The 26183-nt window shown below is 48.4% G+C and overlaps 1 protein-coding gene across 6 annotated transcripts in view; it reads right to left on the bottom strand.

Moving 5' to 3' along the window:
- Positions 1–6013: 6013 nt before the first annotated feature.
- Positions 6014–26183, bottom strand: part of LOC140408299 (netrin receptor UNC5C-like) — a 452196-nt gene continuing 432026 nt past the window's right edge. For all 6 annotated transcript variants that reach the window (XM_072495295.1, XM_072495296.1, XM_072495297.1 and 3 more), the window contains 6 exons: positions 25269–25437; positions 20429–20662; positions 19586–19735; positions 18219–18383; positions 12150–12328; positions 6014–7132 (listed from right to left, as the gene is read on the bottom strand). In XM_072495295.1, coding sequence (XP_072351396.1) covers positions 6967–7132; positions 12150–12328; positions 18219–18383; positions 19586–19735; positions 20429–20662; positions 25269–25437 — 1063 coding nt within the window. In that variant the 3' untranslated portion in view covers positions 6014–6966. The remainder of the gene's footprint in view (positions 7133–12149; positions 12329–18218; positions 18384–19585; positions 19736–20428; positions 20663–25268; positions 25438–26183) is intronic.

Here is a 26183-nt window from a genome sequence, read left to right as displayed (position 1 = left end):
ATGCCTCCCTGCCAGCCCCCAGCAAAACGGGGAATCGGTGGCCATTTTACATCCATTATCCTGGTGTGAAATACCACCGTTTTCTCACCAGCGTGGAGATGTAGTCTCCAAAACGGAGAATCCAGCAGAAGGGCCTGTTCCTGTGCTGTAATTCTCTTTGTTCTTTGTTCTTGAACTTTGCCCAAAGGTCACTGACCTGAACTTTGCCTCTCTCACTGCCCAACCTGTAAAGTACCTCCTGCTTTTGTTGTCTTTATTTCTTAATAACTGACAATCTGGTTACGTATCTCGTTACAGCCTGTGGAACCTTCCTGTGCACAAATTGGCTTTCATTTCCCCTACATGGCGACATTTCAGAGGTTATTCCTTGGCTGGAAGGTGCTTTGGGGTATTGAGCACCTTGAAGGGTGCTATAATTCATGCACATTCTCACATATTTTCCAAAAGATTCCACTTTCTGCTCTACGCCTATTTTAAACATTGCTCAGAACAACCCAGGGTCCTCTCATTTACAGTATTCCTACTCCAAAGGTTAAAATAAGTAACAGACACTTTTAGTTATGTTTCAAGTTACTTATAAATATAATTTATTACTTGATTTCAAATTTCCTTTGTTATAATTTGTACATTGTTGAATTTACAGAAAGAAATTCCAGCACACACAAATGGGGAGGGAACACTGTGAAATTAGCACACTACTTAAGCACTGGATAATAATGGTTAAGCCAATGGTGAGCAACTTTGCTTGTCTGTACAGTTGTCTTAAGCGTATCTTAATGTTGCATAGTAGACACAGCTTTGGGGAGACAATTTCCAACAGGAAATAGTAAGCAGATTATGACCCAGTTACACATTGCAGACAAATCTCAATCACACTCCAGTGATGGTCATTTTGTGTCCAAGTGTGTCAAAATTTGTCACGGACCCTCTGCCTGACAGATTTTTAAAAGAATTATGTTAAAATACAATACGTGAGATTTAACTCTTTGGATTCTCATTCAAGACAGACTGCAAATGTTCTTCTGCTGACTTTTATTTACAGGAATTTCCTCTAAAATTATAATCCCAACCAAGACGGAGAGGAAACACAGATTGGAGGGTCCACCACAGGCACTGTACAAAAGTTAATTGCTGTTTACGTCACGTTGCGGGAAATAGTTTAAAGATTATCATAAAAGTTCTAAATTACAAATTTATGAAACTGTTTTTAATGCAGAGAGCTGGCCAAAGTTAGCCGATTGTTGCAAGTTTTCATACGAGTACCGGACAGTTTATCTTGGCACTGCAATGACTTTACAAAGTTGGGGACAGCTCCCTTACGAACTTTCATTGCACATTTTGCGCAATTTATATGATGCCAGTTTTAAACAATGACCAATTGATGTCAGTGGATTAGCAAGTTGCGTGCAGTGTACAAGAGGCCGCTGGTACGCCCTTGAATGTAGTTTGGGAAGGCCAACTTCACCCGCAAGGTGTTCTCTTCGGTGCTGAAGACACTGAGGTTTATTGACAACATAGTGATGGTGGGGGTGTTGTAGGACACAGACCCTTACACTTTGCTGCTCTTTGTTTTCTGGATCAGAAGTTTTGAGCAGATAACAGACTATCCAATCGTTAACTCTGAGTCTCTTCTCCAAGTTAGCAATGAGATTATTGGTTAATAAAGGTAGTAGTTGGTGCTTCTAAGAGCACGCTTTGAAACTCCTTAATGTAAAACAGCTGAATTTGAAAGATAATAGATTGCCATGTACGGTATACAAAACAAACTCATTCAATGAGAATTTGTAATGTTGCTGACAAAAGAGACATTTGCCATTGTCCATGGCAATGCCTCACTAATCAGAGTCCACTTGCGAACCAATCAGCACTCTCTTTTCATACGGTAGAAGTTGTTGTTCCCTTTTGTCATGACAATGACTCATTGCCCTGAATGACTTATAGACATAGTGAACATTTTAGAAAGATGTGGGTTTTTTTAAAAAAGGACATACATGACAAAGATGGCTGAAAATGTAATTTCTGAGAATTTAATTCACTGACTGTCTAGAAAGGTATCATGTGGATTGTACTTGGCCAAATAGTCCAGAGAGACAGAATGTTGCCCCTTTTTTTCCAGACAGAGACACTTCTGAACTGGAATTCCCTGTGGTTGCAGAGGTAGGGGCTGGTTTAGCACAGTGGGAGCCTCCCCGAACAGGCGCCGGAATGTGGCGACTAGGGGCTTTTCACAGTAACTCCATCGAAGCCTACTTGTGACAATAAGCGATTATTATTATTAATCGAGGTTGATTACCATCTCAGCAGAAACCATCTCCCGTGAGTTATGTCTCAGACTGTGGACATGATGAGAGTTGAAAGAAAACAATCCCAAGTGAAGGGCATGCGTGTGTTTACCCCTTCCAGGAATAGACAAGATAAGGGGTTAAAAACCAACTGCAACCCTGGTCCCTGTGTGCCAGTCTGGTGTTCGAGGTCTACTGTGCTGGTGTGTTCTGAAGAACATCGACTCGATATCCCTGCTGCTTGTCGGTAGAACTCTCTCTCTGATTGCAGGAAGCAAGTCAGCAAAGCCACTGTCGAAAGGAAACAGGACAAATCCTTTCAGCTAACCTTCAAAACCAAGAATTTCCAAACCATAAGATATAGAAAAAGAATTAGGCCATTTGGGCTATCGAGTGTCCAGTCAATCATGGTTGGTACGTAAGAAGGCCTTGTTAAATTAGTTTGTTTTAAACCATAAATATGTTTTTTTTCCTATAAATTTAGAGTACCCAATTATTATTTTTTTATTTTCCAATTTAGCGTGGCCAATCCACCTAACCTGCACGTCTTTGGGTTTGTGGGGGCAAAACCCACGCAGACATGGGGAGAATGGGCAAACTCCACACGGACAGTGACCCAGGGCCGGGATTCGAACCCGGGTCCTCAGCGCCGCAGTCCCAGTGCGATCCACTGCGCCACATGCCGCCCCGACCATAAATATGTTTGGACTGGGAAAAGGGATCTAGAAGGGAGGGGATCCTTTATGAATTAACCTGGGGCAGTGGGATGGGGAGAGGGGGTGGTGGTGAATGAAGAAGGGGTGCCAATTCATTGCTCCTCCTCACGGAACATAACCATTTTAGGGTATCCTGCCTGGAATCTGAAATTGGGGAACCTCGCCCAGGGACTTGCCGTAACACGTTACATTTGATATTCTTGTGAATTGTTCCTGATGAGTGCAACATAAAAAACTTTAACTGAAAAGTTTCTTTTTCAGCAATACAGAGGTACTGTGCTGCCGAATGACTGTTCAATGAGAATCGGTGGTGTTTTTCTACTGTGCTGCAGATGGATTGCAATGCCAGTGTGTTCAGGATGGTTTCACTATTTTAATTTATGAAAATCCCACAAGCAAACGTTAATGGCTGAAAGTCTCACCAACCCAGCCACACAAAATCAAGAGCAAGCCTTTTCTTTAATGGTGTTGCAAATTGGCAACAAAGCCCACATTTTGCCAGCAATACTTTTCCAAAATTGGCAATTTGGTTTCCAGATGTTCCTGTTTGTTGCTGCAAGTTATTTTCCCTTCCTCTGTATTCCTGATGCTGTTGAGTAGGAGGGAAATATTTTTACGGTAGCACAGCGGTTAGCACAATTGCTTCACAGCTCCAGGGTCCCAGGTTCGATTCCCGGCTTGGGTCACTGTCTGTGGGGAGTCTGCACCTTCTCCGTGTGTGCGTGGGTTTCCTCCGGGTGCTCCGGTTTCCTCCCACAGTCCAAAGATGTGCAGGTTAGGTGGATTGGCCATGCTAAATTGCCCCTTAGTGTCCAAAAAAAAAGTTAGGTGGGGTTACTGGGTTACGGGGACAGGGTGGCGGCGTGGGACTAAGTAGAGTGCTCTTTCCAAGAGCTGGTGCAGACTCGATAGGCCGAATGGCCTCCTTCTGCACTGTAAATTCTATGTTTTATGTTCTCAGGAGATACGTAATCAGATAACGGTACCCACTGAGCCTGTAGCCCTCCCTCACAGGCAAACTTGCCGTTATACAGGAACTCCTGCCATGTGCTTCCAGTGGGCAAGGTTCCGCCCACGGAATGTGCAAGTGGAAAATGTACCCGGCACCTCTTTGCACCATTGGTGACAGCTATTGGTTCACGCTAAGTGGGCGATCATCCTATGTGACCATGTCAATGAATCCTATTGCTGTCAATCTGGCTCAATGGGAATCACTCTCACCTCTCAGTCTCAGTCCGGAGAATTGAGCACAAAATGTCAGCTGGGGCTCCAGAGCGGTGGTTAGCACTGCTGCCTCACAGCGCCAGGGACTCCGATTCAAATCCGACCTCGGGTGACTATCTGTGTGGAGTTTGCACTTTCTCCCCGTGTCTGCGCGGGTTCCCTCCGGGTGCCATGGTTTCCTCCCACAGTCCAAAAATGTACAGGCTCGGTAGATTGGCCGTGCTAAATTGCCCCTATGTAAATAAAAGCAAACTACTGCGGGTGCTGGAATCTTAAATGAAAGAGAAAATGCTGGAAAATCGCAGCAGATCAGGCAGCGTCTATCGGGAGAGAAAAGAGCTACCGTTTCGAGTCCAATGACTCTTTGTCAAAGCTTTGTCAAAGAAACATTAGCTCTTTTCTCTCCCTACAGATGTTGCCAGACCTGCTGAGATTTTCCAGCATTGTCTCTCCCAAATTGCCCCTAAGTGTCCAAAGGTAAGGTCGGGTTATGAAGTGACGGGAACAGGGTGGGGGAATTGAGCCGAGGTAGGGTGCTCTTTCTGAAAATCGTTACAGACTCGATGGACTGAATGGCCTCCTTCTGCACTGTATGCATTCTATGAGTGAGCGCTGCACTGTAGAAGGCACTGCCTTTCGAACGATGTTAAACCGAATCTCTGTCTGCCCTCTCAGGTGATGTATAAGATATGGTCGCACTCTTTCAAAGGACAATAAGGGAGTTCTGGCCAATATTTATCTTTCAACCAACAACCCTAAAAGGAGATGGTCATGGTCCCATTTCTCTTAGTGGGAGCTTTCTGTGTGCATCCTGGTTTTCAAATCCTTCCATGGCCTCGCCCCTCACCATCCCAGTACCTTCCAGCCCTGTGTCGTCCGAGATCTCTGGAGCACCCCCAATTTTGATATCTCCACCATGGGTGATCAACTTAGTTACCAACATGAGCCCCATGTTCCTTTCCAAGGCAGGCATGATCCTGACTTGGAAATATATTCTGTCATTATCACTGGATCAGATTCCAGGAACTCCCTCCCTAACAGCACTGTGGGTGTACCTACACCACATGGACTGCAGTGGGCTCAAGAAGGCAGCTCACCACCACCTCCTGAAAGGCATTGGTGGGCAACAAATGCTGGTCTAGCCAGCGACACCACATCCTGTGAATGAATGTACTTTAAAAAGCCCCACAAACATCGCAAAATCAAACAGTGAGCTTAAAAAACAAACGCCAAAGAACATAAAATGATTGAAGTAAAATTGACATCTGTTTGGGAGATTCTTCCGTTCCTATTTCTTGTGTTATAATGTTAACCCCTGCCGCTCACTTACAGAGAATATGTACGCTGGGCGAAACACGTTTGCTTTGTATGGACATCCCTGACTTCAATGGATCACAAGAGGATACCTCGTGTGGAACAGAATAATGGCCCACAAACCATTCCTTTGGTCGAATGTTTCTGACATTGTTGTACGCACCGGCTGTGATGACAGCGTCAGAAATATTGGCCGAGATGCAGACCAATTCTCGACGATTACCATTTTGAAACTAAACCCTTTCAAACAAAGCCTGCAGCAATGAAAGTGTTCTCACAACGTCGCCGATTAACCAACGGAAGACGGTTTCAAAATTTAAACTGTGGTAAGTTTCAGAACCTGTGCAAAGTGTGACCCTTGGTGAGCCAGTTACAACCACTCTGGGTGTCCACTTTCAAACTGATCTACGTGAAGACCCCCGATGTCCCATTATACCGGGATGCGCTTCAATGAAGTCTCGGAAGATGCGACTTGAGTTACGATCTCAAAAAGCGGAATTTATTCAAAAAATAATCTGAATTCACATAAGCATTGAGGCGTTTTGATACAAATGTATGATTTACAATAGAACTTTTATACATATTTTGTCACAACCGCAGTTATAATGCATTGATCAAAACACACTGACACACCTCAATAGGGCCGCCCAGGCGTCCAGAGATTTGCCTGAAAAGGTTTGCCTTTGGGCGGCTCGACGGAATAGAATTCTGGGGGGAATAGAAAAGAAAGAAAAGGGCTGTTCAAAACCGCTGCTGAGGAAGATGCACCGTGGGGAATTTTTTTGGTGAAAGTCTTCATTTCATATCACCATTACCCCATACGAATGAGCTTGGCGTAAAAATGGCGGAATTGCCACTGAAAGTGATGGAGGTTAGGGGCGGAGGGCGGGGATGGGGGGGGGGGGTGGGGGTGAAGTGTTACAAACAGTTTTAAGTCCACACGACTTTAAGCGAGAGGGGGAAAAAACCAATTCTCGTTTGAGAGCCTGTATAAGAAAAAGGTTTCCTGAACGATTGCGACCCTCCCGCACGACGCTGGTACAAAAGAGAAGGGAGCGCCGATGCCTTGGGCCTTGTACTGCAGGCACAGGGCAAGAAAATCGGCTCTCATGGAATCGCAGAAACCAGGACCGTGAAAAAAGTTTATCCACACATTTGGATACATAATTCCGTTTCCTAGGAAACCATAAATATCTGTGCCAAGCTGCGTACAGCCAAGCCGAGAAGGAACAGCAGTAGACAGGTGAGCAGGTGTTAGTCGGACTGCAGCACGATGGTTAAACCTTGCGGTAATGCACACAATATTGGAAGGACGTTTTCAGAAAGAGCGGACTGACCCAGCCGATTGGCTGGAGCAAGCCGCCTGCGGTTCGTTGGTTTCACTTCCTGCGTTGCCGAACTCCACTCGGACACCGGGCCCGCCACCCGACTCAGCGCCTTATCTCCGACGCGAGGGAGACCACCGCCTCATGTCTTCCCATTTCCTCCAGGGCTGCCGCCAGCGAGCTCAGGTTCCCGTCCGGAAAGTTCTGGGCTTCCCACAGGTCCAGGATGACGCCGGTTGGACTGGATTTAGTTGCAAAGTAATTCAGGTAACTGAGGGGGAAGGGCAAACAGAAAGAAGAAGCACAGTGGATTAGGGATCATTTCATCGAACTGGAGGGAGGGATGGAACAAGCTGGGCTCGTTGTCGGCGGGAGAGTAGGGCAACGTGGGAACTTAACACAATGTGAAAACAAGGTGGGACCTCGAGCAAATAAACAAGACTCTTTTTATTGGTAGGGATGGCGATAGTGAGAGGACACGGATTTAAGGTAATTGGCAAAAGATCGCGAGTTTTGGGGGGGCGCGGTAGCACAGTGGTTAGCACTGCTGCCTCACAGCACCAGGGATCCAGGTTCAATTCCAACCTTGAGTTGAGTCTGCACGTTCTCCCCGTGTCTGTGTGGGTTCCCTCCGGGTGCTCCGGTTTCCTCCCACAGTCCAAACATGCACAGGTTAGATGGATTGGCTATGTTAAATTGCCCCATTGGCCCCCAAAAGGTTGGATGGGGTTACTGTGTTATGAGGATAGGGTCCAAAGATGTGTAGGTTAGCTGGGGTTATGGGGTTAAGGGGATAGGGCGGGGGAGTGAGCCTTGGGAGGGTGATTTTTCAGAGGGTTGTTGCAGGCTCACTGGGGCTGAATGGCCTTCATTCTTCACTGTCGGGATTCTATGAATCTATGATCCGTGAGATGAGGAGATTTATTTTTTGCATGGTGAGTTATCATGATCTGGAAAATTCTGCCTGAATTGGAAATGGAAACAGATTCAATAGTAAACTTTCAAAAGGCAATCGAATAAATGCTTGAAAAGGACAAATTTCCAGTTACAGGGCAGGAGAAGTGGGACTAATTGGCTAGTTCCTTCAAAGGGCCAGTACAGTCAGGCTGGGCAGAATGGTCTCCTGTGCTGTATCATTCTTTAAGAAGTGAGGATTCCAAGATGAAAAATGCAATCAAGTAAAATCAATTGTGACAGCTTTCGTGACTTGTGGGAATCACAGAAATGTTATGGTGCAGAAGGCCATTTGGCCCATTGTGAGGGTACTGGGAAATAAGGAAAACCTGCACCCATTCCCATGCAAACTGCAGCCAAATAACTGTGCAGTATTGTCACACGGAATATGTCAGCCAATCAGCGCACAGCAAGATCACACAAAATGCAAAGCAATTCATTTAGAGTTTACCCGCTTACGCGCTCCTGGCAGCCTTCCACCCTGAAAACCCTAGCCCATTCAAAACGTCTCTGCGCATGTTCTATTAAGATCCACAAGATGGCTATTAAGATTAAAAGGGAAAGTCTGTTCTGAGTGTTACTGTGACTTGAAGATGTGTGAGCACAGTCTCCTTCCATCAGATGGTACAATTTTGCCATCTCCTGGTAGCACCCTGTTATTACAGCACAAGAAAGTCAAGGGAATGTGTAACTGATGGAAATGTACAGTCAAGACAATTCGAAATGTTCTGTAATGTTTAGTATAGATTTTATGAATAAAGTACATTTTTTGAAAAAAAAAAAATCCAGATGGCTCAGGTTCAATTTGACAGCTTTTGTCACATTGTCAGATCTCCATGAGGCTGTGAGAGAGAAGAACTGGATTCACCCTGTGTGTGGATGTGAGAGTGTTTATGTGTGAAAGTGTGTGTGTCAGTGAATATGTGGGCGAAACTGTGCACGTGCGAGTGAATGTCTATGTTTGAAAATGTGTGTCAGTGTGTGTGACTAAGTGTGTGTGTCTGTGAATGTATGTCTCTGAGTGTGCCTGTGTGCGACAGTGTATGTGAGTATATGTGTGTGTGTGGTTGAGTGTATGTCTGAGTGTGTCCGTGAATGTATCTGTGTGTGTGTGTGAGTGTGTCTGTGAGTGTATCTGTGTGTGTGAGTGAGTGTGTCTGTGAGTGTTTCTGTGAGTGTATCTGTCTGTGTGACAGTGTGTGTGTGTGTGGGTGAGTGTATGTCTGTGTATGAAAGTGTGTGTGAGTGAGTGTATGTCTGAGTGTGTGACAGTGTGTGTGTCAATGAGTGAGTGTATCTGTGTGTGACAGTGTGTGTGTGTGTGAGTGAGTGTATGTCTGAGTGTGACAGTGTGTGTGAGTGTATGTCTGTGCGTGTCTGTGAGTGAGAGTGTGTGTGAGTGAGTGTGTCGGTGAGTGTATCTGTGTGTATGACAGTGTATGTGTGTGTGGGTGAGTGTATGTCTGTGTATGAAAGTGTGTGTCAGTGAGTGTATGTCTGAGTGTGTGACAGTGTGTGTGTCAATGAGTGAGTGTATCTGTGTGTGACAGTGTGTGTGTGACGGTGTGTGTGTCAGTGAGTGTGTGACAGTGTGTGTGTGAGTGTGTGTGTGTGTCATTGTTCAAATGATTTTGATGGTGTTTATGATTTCACCTCACTGGAAGTGAGAATGCAGAGTACCCGCAGGTACAAATTGGTCATTTCAAAGGGCAGATTAAATCCTCGAGGCACACATAATTGACGATCTGTTCATATCTCCAAGCATTTGTCGCTTATCCCCTCAACCTCAAACTTGCCTCCCTTTCAATCTGGCAGATCAATGCACTCCTAGAAATGATTGAGGGTTACCAACTCTGGTTATGAACATGCCAACTAGGAGCAGGAGTAGGCCCTCGGCCCCTCGAGCCGGGTCCGCCATTCAATAAGACCACGGCTGATCTAATTTTAACCCCAACTCCACATTCCTGCCTACCCCTAGTAACCATGCACCCCGCCCCCCCCTTTGCATATCAGGAATATATCTACCTCTGCCTTAAAGATACTCAGCGACTCGGAATGTATCCCTGGAGGGTTCACCTTGGAATCTCCTGCCTTCAGCTGCTTTGTCCCAGTTCAAACAGCTCCCAGGATTCTTTTCACCATTAAACAAAGTTGATCAAGGAAAATGAGATGAAACACTCAGGCTGAAATTTTCCGTCCCTTCCCGATGCTGGGATTTTCCAGTCCTGCCGATGGCAATCTGGGTGCAGGGCATGCAAAACCCAGTAGACTGGAAGGTCCCGGCTCCGACCAGTGTGGACCACCTCCATCTCTGGAAAGTACGCCTTGGGGGGAGGGGGAGTACGTTCCACCCTCAATCTTTTTTATGCCCCCAGGATGTTTCTCCTGGGTTTATCTCGTTGAGGGAGCCTGGAGATTAATCGTTGATTCCTGGAGACTCCAGGGCAATGCTGGAGGGTTGGCATCTCTAGCTTGGTTACCCCCTTATTGAAGGATTCAGGCGACTTGTGGAGAGAATAATGAATTAGGTGGGGAAAGGGCAACTGAAAAGCTGTAAACACACCGAGGGGTTTCTCAATTATCCCCTGATTAAAGTAATCTCTTACTTTTAATAATAACAATCTTTATTATTCTCACAAGTAGGCTTACATTAACACTGCAATGAAGTTACTGGGAAAAGCCCCTAGTCACCACATTCCGGCGCCTGTTCGGGTACACAGAGGTAGAACTCAGAATGTCCAATTCACCTAACGAGCACGTCTTTCGGGGATTGTGGGAGGAAACCGGAGCACCCGGAGGAAACCCACGCAGACACGGGGAGACCGTGCAGTCTCCGCACAGTCAGTGACCCAAGCCGGGAATCGAACCCGGGTCCCTGGCGCTGTGAAGCAACAGTGCTAACCACTGTGCCGTCCTAGTCATGTCACCAATGCTTAACAAAGGTTTATAGTGCGTCTGTGAAAGTATGGTCTTCTTAACTGCTACTCTGCTGCAGCCTCCATTTAATTTGTGGAGGTTTGGAGGAAAGTGGTTTTGAATTCCTGCTATTCACCCACTTCCAAAGCAAAAAATCCACAATGTTTTTGCGGCTGGCAGCTGTGTGTGTGTTTATGCGTGTGTGTGTGTTCGAGTGTGTTTGTGTTTGCTGTTCGTGTGGGTGTGCGCGCTGTTCGTGTGTGTGTGTGTGTGAGTGCATGTGTGTGTTTGTGAGTGCCTGTGTGTGTGTTTATGTGAGTGTGTTGGTGTGTATGTGAGTGTGTTGGTGTGTGTGTGAGTGTGAGTGTGAGTGTATGTGTGCGTGTGTGTGTTTGCGAGTGTGTGTGTGAGTGTTAGTGTGTGTTAGTGTGCGAGTGTGTGTGTGTGTGAGTTTTGCGTGTGTGTGTTTTGCGTGTGAGTTCGTGTGAGTGTGAGAGAGTGTGTGTGTGTGTGTGAGTTTTGCGTGTGTGTGTTTTGCATGTGAGTGCGTGTGAGTGTGAGAGAGTGTGTGTGTGTGTGTGTGTGAGATAGAGTGTGTGTGTGTGTGAGATAGAGTGTGTGTGTGTAAGTGTGAGAGAGAGAGAGAGAGAGTGTGCGAGTGTGTGTGGGTGTGTGCACACTCTCTGGAACACCTGCCTAATTTAATGAACTACAAGACAGGATGGGACCAGGTCCACCTCCATCTCCAACACAATATTTTAAAGGTCTCTTGCTTTCTAAAAGCAGTGAGACAATGTGTTGGGCTACTCGATAGCTCCCTTTATTCAACATTCTATCCTCCTTTCCAAAGCTGTCCGCAGCCTTCAAAGCTCATCCAGTCCCCCTAATCCTCATGATTCCCCACAGCTTCCCCACGGCTTCCCCACAGCCGAGGTGAACTTGCGTCCCCATTTCCATATCTCATCAAGCTACCTGAGCAGCCCCTTGCATCAAACCCTGAGATTGGTGCCAGGAATTCCCTCGATTTGCAGGACTTGGGAGCCTCACTTGGAGTGACACCAGCTGATAACAGATACCAAGGGCTTTCCCAGCTTTCAGACACTAATCTGTCCTTTCACGTGAATGCAAATGCCCCCCAGCACCATTCTGAAGAAGAACAGGGGACTTCATCCTGGTTTCCTAGCCAGCATGCATCCAGTAATTTATTCCATTGCTGTTTGTGGGGTCCTGCTGCGTACAAATTGGTTGCTCTGTTTTCCGCATGATAACATGTAGCTGAACGCCATAAATGCTTAACTGGCTGCCAGTCCTGGAAGGTGCTAAATCAGTGCAAGTCTTTATTCTCTATTCATTGCCTTCAAAGCTACTTCAAGAAGGAAAATCGTTCCAATTCACACATTTTATTGCAATTCCCTTACCTGTCCAAGCTCAGTTTGTGCGCTAACAGTCTCCAGTCGTTGCCCCTGTTATTTGGCGCATCCAGGCTAGTGCAGATCTTCTGCCTGATCGAGAAGGGGATTCTGAAAGCATTGGGGCCCATCAAGGTGGTCGCGCTGCTGTCTGGCTCCACCAGCAAGCCCTCCGTTGGCCGCATGTCCTGAAGCACAGAGAGAACCCATTAAGAGTTCGCTGTTGGTTCACTCACGTTCACTTCAGTATTTCAGCTGCCGAGTCCCATGCTCGGCCCAATTTAACGCACAGTTAAGAGCTAAGTAGAACATGGAGGTTATGATGGAGCTGTATAAAACGCTGGTTAGGCCCCAGCTGGAGTACTGTGTGCAGTCCTGGCCGCCACACTATAAGAAGGATATGATTGCTCTGGAGAGGATGCAGAAGAGATTCACCAGGATGTTTCCTGGGTTGGAGCATGTCAGCTATCGAGAGACTGGATAGGCTGGGATGTTCTCCTTGGAGAAGAGACACTGACGGGCGGGGTGACCTGATTGAGGTGTACAAAATTATAAAGGGCATAGATAAGATACATAGGATACAACTTTTCCCCTTAGTACAGGAATCAATAACTAGGGGGCAGAGATTTAAGGTCATGGGCAGGAGATTTGAACTCTTTTTTACCCAGAGAGTGGTGGGAATCTGGAACTCGCTGCCTGAACGGGTGGCAGAGACGGGAACCCTCGCAACATTCATGAAGCATTTAGATCAACTCCTGAAACGCCATGAGAATATATCGGTACTTGATGACCGGCACCATGGCTGAAGGACCTCTTTTTCTGATGTAACCCTCTGGTGGCTGGGCTGGATTCTCCGATTGTGAGGCTATGTCCTGACGCCGGTGTGGGAACAGTGGCGATTTACGGCGAAACTTCGGCGCAAAACGGTCACCGATCCTCCGTTTTGCTGCGGGCTGGTATGCCGGCAGTATAGAGCACTCGGCTCGAGCTGCCAAAACAGCCCTGAGAATTGTCGGGTCCGTGGCCGCGCATGCACGCGGCGGCAGCCTGTAGCGGCCGCGCGGCGCAACAGGGCGCCGGTTGCTCGCGGACCCAGCCTGCGAAATAATGCCTCCCCCCCCCCACCTTGGCCGGCTTGCGAGCCGGGGACCACCCCCTCAACAGTGCCCCCAGCCCCGGATAAAGTCCCCCCTGTCCTGAGTCCGCAGCCGCCACGCCGAGTTCCCGATGGATGAGACCACACGCGACTGGCGCCTTCGGGAACTCGGCCAGACGGGGGCAGAGCATCGGGGGGCGGGCCTCAGGCAATGTCCTGAGGCCGTCTGTATGGCGCGCAGCGTACTCGCGCAGTCCCCGATCTGGTCGTGAATGGGGTTTCTCCAGCCGATTGCCGATTTCGGCGTCGGCGACCGGAAAGTCCAGCCCTATGACTCGACGAATACAACCAGCTTGTACCAGATTTGCTTACTGTGTACCGTAATGTCCACATAACAGCAACAAAGGCACTATTAAAAGATTAATGAATATAGCGACAACCTAGCGACAACTATAATGTCTTTATGTGGGAAAATACCCCAGGGAATTTCGTTGGAGGGTTATCAATCAGAATTTAGCACTGAGAGCCACCTTAGCAGTGAGTTAAAGCTTAGCCTAAGGAATAGGTTTAAAAGAGGGACTTAAAGGAGGAGAGAGGTTTGGAGAGGTGTATGGTTTAAGGGAGGGAAACCCAGAGCTGAGGATCGAGGCACGGCTGCCAATGGTGGAGCAATAATAAACTGAGGATACACTCGACAAGATGCCAGAATGGGAGGCGAGCCTGGAACATTGTGGGGCTGGAGAAGGTTTGGGAATAAAGGGGTGGCAAGGCCATGGAGGGATTTGAGAACAGAGATGAGAATTTTTAAATCAAAGGGTTAATTTTAAAATCAAAGCGTTAATAGGCTGCGATGCGGATGCTGGTGAGTGAGCAACCGGCGAATGAGAACCTGGGGCGGGATTCTCCGACCCCGCGGCGGGTCGGGGAATCGCCAGCGGGCCGCCCGAATCGCGCCACGCTGCCCCGACGCCGGCACGCGATTCTCCGCACACGTGGTTGGCGTGGCGCCGGTCGCGGGCCGCTCTACGCTGCCTGCCCGCCGATTCTCCGGCCCGGATGGGCCGAGCGGCGGTAAGAAAAGAGCCAAGTCCCGCCGGCACTGTTCTAACCTGCTCTGGGCCAGCGGGACCTCGGCGTGGAAGGGTCGGGTGGCGACCTGTGGGGGGGGGGGGGGGGGGGGGGGGGAGCCTCCGATGTGGCCTGGCCTGCGATCGGGGCCCAGCGATCGGCGGGCCGGCCTCTCTGGCTGGGGGCCTCCTTTCCTATGCGCTGGCCCCTGTAGTCCTGCGCCATGTTGCGTCGGGGACGGCGCGTTGAAAGAGGCCACTGCGCATGTGCGCGTCGGTGCCAGTGCCACTACGCATGCACTGATCCCGCACTGTTCGCACCGGGATCAGCAGCTGGAGCGGCGCAAACCGCTCCAGCGCCGTGCTGGCCCCCAGTAGGGGCCAGAATTAGTCCTGGGAGCGGCCCGTTCACGCCGTCGTAAAACGTGACGGGGTGGACACTCTGCCGCGGGATTGGAGATTCCTGCCCCTGGTACGAGTTCAGATATTGGGCTCCAGGAACCTCCAGGGGAAACATGGAGGCATAGCTGGCCGGGAGAAAAGCTGCTCTTTATTCCTGACCACTTCTCTGTGTAATCACGCTTTACTATCTAACCGGGGGCCGGTTCAGCTTCCCTGGCTGGACAGCTGGTTTGTGACGCAATCAAGGCCAGCGGTGCAGCGCTCATATTCCCGCACCGGCTGAGGTTATTCACGAAGGCCCCGCCTTCTCAACCTCGCCGGAGGTGTGGTGATTCTCAGGTTAAATCCCAACCAGTCAGCTCTCTCCCCTCAAAGGGGAAAGCAGCCTATGAGTCATCAGGGACTATAGCGACTGTAATGATATGTAGACTGACATGTAGCTAAGGGGTTAATCAGAACACCCGGCTGTGGCACGATCACTAGAGGGCTCGACACAACTCATTATAAAACCAGACACACACTAGACCCTCGCTCTCACTCCTGGCAGGGACTGTAGGATTAGCACCAGAATAGTTTAGATCTCAGGCTGGGTCACCACATGTGCCCTAGATCCCAGTTGTACAGTTAGTCATTGTCACTGAGTGACTCGAGCTAGATTAGCAGAGTGTTGAACTTATTTATCTAGTTGTTGTTACTGAATAAATCCTTTCAACTTACTTCAAGGACTGGAGTGTCTTTCAATGTCGTCTACGGTCAGTAGCAACTTATGTTAATCAAACAGCATAACATAACAGCGACTTTACCGTTACTATCTAACTATTGTACGGTTCCCGAGAGAGTCCATCTAAGCACCAGCTGTGACTTGTTTATCCAAATCGCAGGGCTCTCCTGGCAACGAGGGCAAGGATGGGATTAACACCGATACAGGAGCATCTTGCCTCAGTGGCCACAATCTACCTTTCATTCATTCTAATTAACTTAACAGCCAATAAAATCCACATCACTCTGACATCACCTGATGTCTCCAGTGAGGGGCAATGGCCCTTTTAATTTTTGCTGAAAGTCTTCTTGCCCTGTGACAAAGGTCAGGGAAAGTGCTAGAAGTGGTTAGCGGTACACAACTTGGCAGCGCCTTCCGACCAGCTGCAGAACAAACCACCAGCCAGGGTTGTGCAGAGGTCAGAGGCAACTTCAATGGAAGTTTCTAGAAAGAGTATGTTTCAGGAGTGGGAGGGAATATCCTGATGTGGATATTCAAACTGTTTCTGTAACTTTGGAGTTCAAATGAAATTATAATTTCCTCTGCCTTTGATCACAGTTTAATGGCCTCCGATTAATCTTCTGTTCAACTAAGAGTTAGGACTGGGATTCTACAGATGGCTTGGCAACCTGTCAACGGCATCTTCCCCACATTAAAAAAAAGGCCGGCGGTTGTGTATCGAGTGCTAATTCGGAAAATAAATGCCGATTCCTGAAGGTGCTGACAAAACCCTCTCCCGGTCATCCTCGTAACTGAGAGAAAGGGCTCCTGGTTTGATGGCGTTCCAGGATGCTGCCCACTGCTCCCCCCCCCCCCCCCCCCCCCCCCCCCGTCTGTGACTGACCAATGGAGACCAAGACACTCTTCGTCAGCTCTGTCCCACGCATGAGCCCAGAAAGAAAGAAAGAAACCATTTGCATTTATGTAGCGCCTTTCACCACCTCAGGGCGCCCCAGAACCCTTCACCCGCAATGGAGAACATCTCAGTTGTGGTCACTGTCACAATGTCGGAAACGTGGCTGCCCATTTGTGCACAGCACGCCCTCACAATGACCAGATCATCTGCTTTATGGTGAGGGGTGAGTATGGGCCAGGACAACGGGATTAACAATCCAGCTCTTCAAAATAGTGACGGTGGGATATTCGACACCCACCGATATGGCGGGCGGGACCTCGGTGAGACCCCTTACCTGACGGAGAGTGGGCCGGATTTGTGCGGACCTGTAAAAATGGCAGACGGGACCCGATTCTGGGATTAACACCCCCCCCCCCCCCCCCCAACTCCTGGCACCCCCAATTTTCACTGCCATCTGGAGAATTCCCTGTCTGGCCAGGACTCCATTGCGAAGCAAGTCATCACCTGGCTCACCGCAGTCTCTGTGCTGTCGAACCAGCTTCTCAACGACTCATGGTTCACGGCCCCGCAGAGGACTCATGAACTATTGTCTGGATATGGGGGACTGTGACAATATGTAGAATGTCTTGAATATAAAGGGTTAATGTAATATCATAATTGACCACTAGATGGAGCTAGATGCAGAACTATATAAAGCACTGACTCTCAGGCTTCTGGGAGTGGGCTGGCAAGAGTGCAGAGGAAAGGTCTAGAGAGTGCAGTTATAGATAGAGTGTAGAGAATAGTTTGAGTAGAGTGTAGATTACCAGATTATTGTTTACTATAGGAGTAAGTGGTCGAGCTTTAATAAGTAGTGTAAATAAATGTTAGCTTTGTTAATGAACTTAACTTTTGTGGTCTTTGTGAACACTATGAGAACACCACAGGTACTATCTGAAAGGTAACTTCAGAAGGTCTTACCCAGGTGCCTCATTCTCCCCCCCCCCCCCCCCCCCGCCCTCCCATCCACCCCAATGGCCCCTCAACCAGTCCAAACTGGAACACTGTCCCCAAGCTTGAATCTCCAGCTAGGGTTGTCATAAGACAGGTGACCGTAGGATAAAACATTGCCTCAACTTTAACACTCAAGTCCGAAGAGCTTTCCAGCCTTTTGCAGTGCGCTATTCTCCCATTTCTTCCATTAGAACAGTGGCTAGACTTCAAAAGTGCTTCATTGTCTGTAAAGTACCTTGAAACATGATCAGGTTGTGGAAGGTGCTGCCCAAATGCATCATGTTGCCTATCTATTCATTGATTTAATCAAATTCTCCCTTTCCATTCCTTCCTCTCTGCAGCGAATTGCCAATTAGTGAAAACTAATTGGCTCACAGCAGCTGGGAGTCAAGAGAATGTTTTGCCGCTAACACGAGTCAGCTGCTCAGGGTCATAGAATTATCATCATAGAATTATCATAGAATTTACAGTGCAGAAGGAGGCCATTCAGCCCATCGAGTCTGCACCGGCTCTTGGAAAGAGCACCCTACCCAAGGTCAACACCTCCACCCTATCCCCATAACCCAGTAACCCCACCCAACACTAACGGCAATTTTGGACACTAAGGGCAATTTATCATGGCCAATCCACCTAACCTGCACATCTTTGGACTGTGGGAGGAAACCGGAGCACCCGGAGGAAACCCACGCACACACGGGGAGGATGTGTAGACTCCGCACAGACAGTGACCCAAGCCGGAATCGAACCTGGGACCCTGGAGCTGTGAAGCAACTGTGCTATCCACAATGCTACCGTGCTGCCCTTGATCGGTACGCACAAGGGCAGGACTAAACACATGGGCAGTAGATCTCAGCCCACAGCAGTCCAGGGTTGGCAGGCAATGTGTACAGACTGAGAGGCGTACCTCAGACAAAGTGGTCTGGATCTGGAAGATCTGCCCCTCGCCTTCAACCTGTCGCACACACAGTTTGCAAATCAGTTCGGAGGTGACTAGGCTGAAACGCTCCAGCGTGAAGGTGCAGTGAAGTTTCCTGTGACAGCCGCTCCATATGTGACAGAAAGGAACTTCCTGTTGATGAAGACAGAAATTGTTATTGGAAGCCTGGCAAAGAATGCTTTGAATACTTGGGGCGCACTTGCTTTCTTTTGTACAATTCGACAAACGTTTCGTTTGGGCGATGGTGTGAACAGGAAAACAACGGATTAACAGTAAAGAGTGCTTTCGATTTCCGTTTCCCATTTGGTTTCTTTCAAGATATAGCTCACTGATTGGGCTGGATTCTACATACCCTGGTGGGCACGATTCCAGTGGTGAGTTGGGGGGAGTGGTGAGAGGGTTGGGGGGAGTGGTGGGAGGGTTGGGGGGAGTGGTGAGAGGGTTGGGGGGAGTGGTGGGAGGGTTGGGGGGAGTGGTGGGAGGGGGCATGTAAAATATGGCTGGGGTGCCCACTCAACCCGCTCTCCAGCTCAGCCCTTAACACAGTGGGTGCCGAATTAACAGCCGAACGTAAATAAACAATTAAGGATCAATTGGGCTTCTCAACAAGAAATGCAATTACCGGAGACCGTGTCGATCTTTTTGGTGACCTCAGAAACCTCAAAGCGCCCCCTCCAAAAACAGGGGTCGACTTGCACACTGATTATCAAAGTGAACCGCCAGCATGGGAGTTCGCCATTCGCCACATGGCCTCTGTCTGCGCGGGCATGTCTTAAACCCCTGTGGATCATCGCAACACAGCCCGTAACTCCTGCCTGATCCCTTGCACCCACTTACGAGCTGGCAGCAAGTAAAACATGCATTAGTGGCTGACTACTGATGCCAATATATCACATGTCATGGCTGAAAGGGGAGTCGACTTATACGCCGAGCATATTCGTTGGGGCTGAAAAATGGAGTTGTCTCATACATCGGATCAACTTAAATGCAATCGCCGGTAAGCGCTCAATTCCTACAAATTAACAATGAGGGACAAGGTTCAAAGATTCAGTCGCAGGAGGTGGAGGTTTACAGATAGCGAAGGGTTAAATCTAAAACCTAATGGGAATAGGAGGATACCCAATAATACTAAATGGAGCCATCCAATTAAATCTCCAACATGAGATGCACAAACCGAATGACGACAGACTATTTCGAGAACATCAGGTGCAACAATTGGAAAACCATGACTTATTGACTAAATTACCCCCCCGCCCCCTAACCTGTCTCCTCTCTTCAGCCCAATCATTGTGGGCAATGACCCTTGCGGAAAACGAGCCGACTGTAATTCCTACCTGGTACTTTGTGAGCAGCTTGCTTCTCCAGAGAGAGTGGGGGATGTCGTGGACGGACAAACGGAGGTTATGGGTACTGTCCTTGAATAGAAGAGTCTTTGGTTCATCCATTAGTTGTCCTCCCAGCTGCCTTTCCAGCTGAATTACTTCCTGTGAACAAAGGTCAGGATTGATTGAATGCAAATCATAAAATGATTTACGTCACAGTGCGCATCAATATTGCCGGTCTAATTAAACAAAGAATCGGGGTACATGCCTATACATTTCGCCATGGTTAAACCATGCCGGTCCTTCCTACAATGGCCCAGATTTTCCTTGTCTCGAGAAGCTGAGTTTTTTAATTAAATGAAGCCATCGATGGTCCTAAATTGATGGGAAATACACTAATTCTTGCCAAAGATCAAAGATTTCTGGTACAAAGAGTCCCAGCATTACCCCTCCCCCGAAGCTTTCAGGACCCTACACCAAGAACCTGAACACAAGATTCAGGCTGACACTCGCACTGCAGTACTGAGGGTGCGCTGCACTGTCTGAGGTGCCATGTGTCGGATGGGACATTGAGCGCTGAGACTCCACGGCACCATTTCGAAGGACAGCAGGGGAGTATTCCACAGTGTGCTGGCCAATAACATTCATCAACAACAGGCGCAAAATGTCTGGTCATTATCACATTGATTTTTGTGGGGCCTTGCGGTGTGAAAATGAACTGAGACGCTTCCTACATTGCAACAGTGACTACACTCCCCAAAACTCTTCACAACCTGTTCAGCCAGTATGGGCGTCCCGTGTAAGGCACCACATCACTGCCATATTTCTTGCTTTCCTTTCAGACTACTGAGGTACCTTCAGAGTTTCTTGCGTATCATCCAAGCAGTACACACGAATGCTGTACTCCAGTGAATTGCAGACCACCGGTGCAAATATGGCCAACTTCAGCCGCCTGGTTGCTGACTTGTTGATGGATTGTCCCACCAGGCAGTAGGTGCCAAGTTGCTCGGTCACTATGTGGCAAGTTTGGGGGTCCAGTTGGATGTAACACGGTGTGGTGAGTGTCTCTGATCCTAGAACCACCACATCCTGTGGAGGAAGGTAACAAGAAATAAGCACCGAGTTTAACAACCCCTTCACAATGAACACCCTCGAAAGCGTGGCCTTTTCTTTAGTGGCATGAACCATCTTTTAGATTTAAACAAACCCTGTCTGAAGAGTTTAAATGAATAATCTGCATTATAAACGGGAAGTCCCCGGTATAAATGGCGGGGTAGAAATTTAGGATGGACAAGATGTGACACAACGGGCGTGACAAACACATGACAACAGTTGTCAAATTTGAATACAAGAGGTTTGGTGAGGGAATTAGAACCATAGAATCGCTACAGTGCAGAAGGAGGCCATTTGGCCCACCGAGCCTGCACCGACCCTATGAAAGAGCACCCCCAGCCCCCGGCCCACTCCCCACCCTATCCCTGTAACCCCACCTAATCTGCACATCTTTGGACACTAAGGGACAATTTTTTAGCATAGCCAATCCACCTCACCTGCACACCTTTGGACTGTGGGAGGAAAGTGGAGCACCCGGAGGAAACCCACACAGACACGGGGAGAACGTGCAAACTCCATACAGACAGTCCCTGGTGCTAATGAGAACATTAGTGAACCAAAAAGGTTTTACAACAATTGATCGCTGGTCATCATTAGACTTTTAATTCCAGACTCATATTCCATTCAAACTTGCCGTGATGGGATTAAAACCCTATACCACTACACACCTCACCTGAACAAACACATAGAGAAAATCCAATCACCTAGTTTTAGAATGATCGCCAAACCCATGAAGATTCTGCATCACAATAGTAGTTACTGTTAAATCAAAAGAACCTCATTGGTTGTGAAGTACTTTAGAGAGTCAACAAACGGTACAGCATATGTAGGAGTCCATTCAGTCTCCTGAGTTGGTACTGAGTCTTTGATAGAGTTATCCAATTAATCCACCCTCACTGCTCTTTCCCCATAGTCCTGCAAATCTTTCCCCCGAGAATATTTATTTAAGTTTCGTTTGAAAGTTGCCATTTAATATACTTCCATTGTCCTTCCTAGCAATACATTCCAGTTCGCAACAAGGAAACTCGGTAGCACAAGTGGCGAGCACCGTGGCTTCACAGTGCCAGGGTCCCAGGTTCAATTCCCCGCTGGGTCATTGTCTGTGCGGAGTCTGCACTTTCTCCCCGTGTCTGCGAGGGTTTCCTCCGGGTGCTCCGGTTTCCTCCCACAGTCCAAAGATGTGCAGGTTAGGTGGATTGGCCATGTTAAATTGCCCTTAGTGTCCAATAAAGGTTAGGAGGGGGTTATTGGGTTACGGGGATAGGGTGGAAGTGAGGGCTTAAGTGGGTCGGTGCAGACTCGATGGGCCAAACGGCCTCCTTCTGCACTGTATGTTCTAATCGTAATTTGAGGATCCCAACACACATAAATTATAATCTAGGTTCACCTGGATATAGCATTACCCTCTTCCTGACTCTCTTTCACCCTCATCTTTTTCTTCCACCGTGAAAGAAAATTTCAGATCACACTTAGTGTGTACACATGAGTCAACTCTGAGTGAATGAAATCAGGTAAATATTTCAACAACAATACAATTTGCAGGACAATAAGAAGAGAACAGGGAGGGGGGCGGGCAGTGGAGTGAAGGGATTCGATAGCTCTTTCGAAAAGCCAGCATGGACGCAGTGAGCTAAATGGTCTCCAAAGCTTCATCCCTCCCTGGTTTTACTTATTGTGATGGAACTCCTCATAGGCCTGTCCCTTCGGGTTAATGTCCTTGCTACAACTTGCAGATATCATTTTGAGGTTGAAGGGTTGGAAAAAATAAACACTGGAAAAAAGGGAATGCTCAAAGAGGGTAATAACTCTCCAGACAGTGCTGTGGAAACCAGAAAGGGACTGCATCCAGGATAAGGCCAAGGCACATGGCTTTGGCGAAGACTAGGCCAATGATTGGCATGGGGACATCATCGAGTCATACAGCACAGAATAGGGCCTTCAGCCCATCGAGTGTGTGCCGGTCAAAACCAGCAACCTAACTATTCCAATTTCATTTCCAAGCACTTGGCCGAATAATGAAGTGTTGCGCAACATTCCCGCAGCAAAAAAAATGTTTACTACCAGCATTCAATTTGCTTAAAACACACAGGGCTGGAGTCCTATGTTTTGTTACCTCTGTGGGAGGTAACATGTGCTACTCAACCCTTGGTTAGTGATGAGGTATTCTGAATCTCGATGAAAAAGATTCAAACTCGTCCAGTAGTAAGAAAAGGTTTATTGAGTAACTACAACAATATTTACATGAGTTCTTTACTTTAACTTTGATACTAGTGATAAGGTTAACAAGATCTAACTACGGTAACTATACGTAACTCCACTAGCCATCTGAACTAGTCTGCTATTGCCCTGGTCACAGTGCACCCAAGAGAGAGAGAGACCCAATGTGGTTGCCTTTTATACCCCTGTTGGTCCTGCCCTCTAGTGATCATGTGGTGCTACTGATGACACATTAACCCCTTGTGTACATGCACATATAGAGATCACTACATACTCTCTTTGGACGCAGTTAGGAAATTGTACCTCAAATGCGCAGGCAATTTCATTGGTGAGATACCTTCTCCTCGTCCAGGTACGAAGCCCTAAGAGGACATTAGCAACCGTGAACTTCGTTTTGGATTGGGCCATGATCACGCTTGGCAAAGTACTGCGGTAGTTTTCCAGGAAACTCTCCCACTCTTACCACCTACCATCAGGCAGATTGGAAGGGTTTACAGGCTGATGATCAACTGGTTTGGTCTGACAGCATCTGCGGAGATGAGCTGACGTTTCAAGTCAACTTTGACAAATAGTCGTGCAGACTGGAAATGTTAGCTCTGATTCTCTCTCCACAGATGCTGTCAGACCTGCCGGGTTTTCCCAGCATTTTCTTCTTTTGCTTCAGGTTCCTGCGTCCGCAGCAATTGTCCTGAAATGGGATGTTCGTGAACCTGGAGCTTCTAGCTACCTGCTGCACCACAAGGCCTCCCCTGCTGGTTCGCTTACCCTTCAAACTTCCGCCCAAATTCATTTACGTGAACGCAATCATATCTTCCACGAACCAGTGGGACTGGGCAGCATCGTAAAATGGAATTCCCTCTATTAAATTCTTTCCATTAAAAGTATTCCCTGGTGTACGTAAGAAACGGAACCTGATGCTGTTTTATTAATTCCGCTGAAAATGGGTTCATCACCAAAAATAAGCAGTTGTAATAAGTTGTTCGGCCCTCTAACTGTGAAAATCACTCAAAATGACTTTATAAATTATACTGAATTATTTTATAGTTCCATCGGTGCATATTAGATAGTTTCTGAGTAAATTCAATATTTTTTTTCATGTGAGAAACCTTTAAAGTGTGCTTACGAGTACCTGGAAGCCTCAGAGAAATAATGTAATTGGAAGCATCTTCCTGGGCCAGCACGATCAGCAGAATCTCGCAAGTTCAACCTGAGGGCATGGCCAGTTTTGTGGGCGGAGCCTGATTTCGGCAAATTAAATCGTGGCCAGCATAAAAGATTGTTTTGATCATGAACGCAGGTGGTTTTGGAATCAACTAATTTGCATTTTAAAATCCCTCCTATTCCTATCCGCTTATGTTTGAAAAGAGGAACATGTTGTCGAAGCTTCTCGCCGTACACTCATCGGGACAAATGCCAGAATACCACGGGCTGCATTCTCCGATTCTGGGGCTATATCCCCATGCCGGCGTGAGAACAGCAGTGTTTTACACTAGGAAAACTGGCACAAAACGGTCACCGATTTCCTGTTTTGCTGAGAGCTAGCAAGCCGGCAGCATAGAGCACCCAACTCGAGCTGCTGATACAGCTTGGAGAATTGCTGAGTCCGTTGCCACGCATGCGCATGGCGGTGGCCTGCGGCGGCCGCGCGTGCTTCATGGCGGAGGTCGCTCGAGGACCCGGCCCGCGAAATAGCCCCCCCCGCTCGGCCGGCTCGTGCAGCCCAGACCGCCCCACCACAGTTCCCCCAGCTCCCAATAATGCCCCCCCTACCCGCGAATGGGCCCTCCCCGCAAATGTGGCGGCGCTGCACTGAGCCAGCAGCCGCTGGGCTGAGTTCCCGACGGATGAGACCACACGTGTCCCGCGCCGGCGGGAACTCGGCCGGTCGGGGGCGGAGCATCGGGGGGCGGTCCGCAGGCCATCGGTACGCCGCTTTGGAGGGGGGTGGAGCATTCCGAAAGGGGCGCAGCCCCCGATTCAGTCGGGAAATGTGATTATCCGGCCGTTCGCCGAACGTGATTTTGGCGTCGGCGGCCGGACAATCCAGCCCCATATTTCAAATCATCACAATTCATATTGCGGGGAGAGAAGGGAGCTGACTGGTTGGCAAGTCAACACTGATTGGCTGAGGCGTTGACATGGAGGAAGCAATGAGGAACCATAGGCTGCCCAATCTCCCAGTTAATTCAGGAAATGCACAAAGCTCGAACATACTTCTTTCTGTGCTGCTTTGTGAGATTCTTCCCAGATCGTATTGGTGTCAATAATGGGAATGAGCAGAAATTCAAACCGTTTTAACAGCTCGCACCTCGGAATTTCCCACAGTGCCTTTAACAGCCTGATTTTCTGTTTAATAATCTCTCACCTCCCAGTTTCCTTGAGCTGACAAACTCTTGAGCTGGAGGAGCCAGTTCTCGCTGCTGGGCTCAGCACAGTGATGCATGGACAGGACCACAGGCCTGGTCAGCAAGGCTCCCGGAGGACCACAACTCACCACCGGGCTCAGCAATGTCTGACTGCCCTCGAGCGGCGGCCTAGGGATGAGACAAACAACAGGTCAACAACAACAAGAATAACAACAACAACTTGTGTTTACATACTTCTGAAGGAACTTTCTCAAACAAAATTTTGTCAACGGCCCACGTGAGGAGGCCACTGTGTGGCGCGGTCCGGGGTGCACACGCCAAAAGCTTGGACAAAGAGGTAGGTTTTAAGGCGTGGTTGAAAGCAGGGAGAGGTGGAGAGGTTTAGAGGGGGACATTCCAGAGCACAGGGTGTAGGAAGCTGGAGGCACGGTGGTGAGGAGGGGTGGTTTATATTGGGGATGTTCAAGAGGCAGAATTGGAGAAATGCAGAGATCTCGATTATTGGGTCACTCTGGACTTTTCCCCCAAAATGGCTACCGTGATTCTCTGGAAAAAGTTTGAAGTTCATTTGTGGCGGGCTTTTCAGGGGGTTCCCCGCCGACTCTGCCAGCTTGTTTCCCACCGCTATTCAATGACATTTTTTCAGGCCCTGGGGAGTTTCTCACCGGTTTAGCCCACATTTAGAGGGTGGGATTCTCCGGCCGCGTCCGCCCGGCGACTGGAGAATCCCGCCCCGAGGTCAATGGCCTTCTCCAATGTCTGCGTCTCGTCCGTGGCGATCTTGCGGCGGGCAGGGCGGAAGAATCCAGCCCGGAATTTTATTTTAGCACTGGCGAGATGATCGGGTGTCCCAATCCCTAACCCCCACCCAGGGAAATGTCGTCCTCCACACACATGAGCACGACCCCCCCCCA

This window comes from Scyliorhinus torazame, chromosome 3 (assembly GCF_047496885.1).
Source record: "Scyliorhinus torazame isolate Kashiwa2021f chromosome 3, sScyTor2.1, whole genome shotgun sequence".
NCBI lineage: Eukaryota > Metazoa > Chordata > Chondrichthyes > Carcharhiniformes > Scyliorhinidae > Scyliorhinus > Scyliorhinus torazame.
The sequence above is the reverse complement of the archived record's forward strand: the minus strand, read 5'-3'. Positions and strand labels throughout refer to the sequence as shown.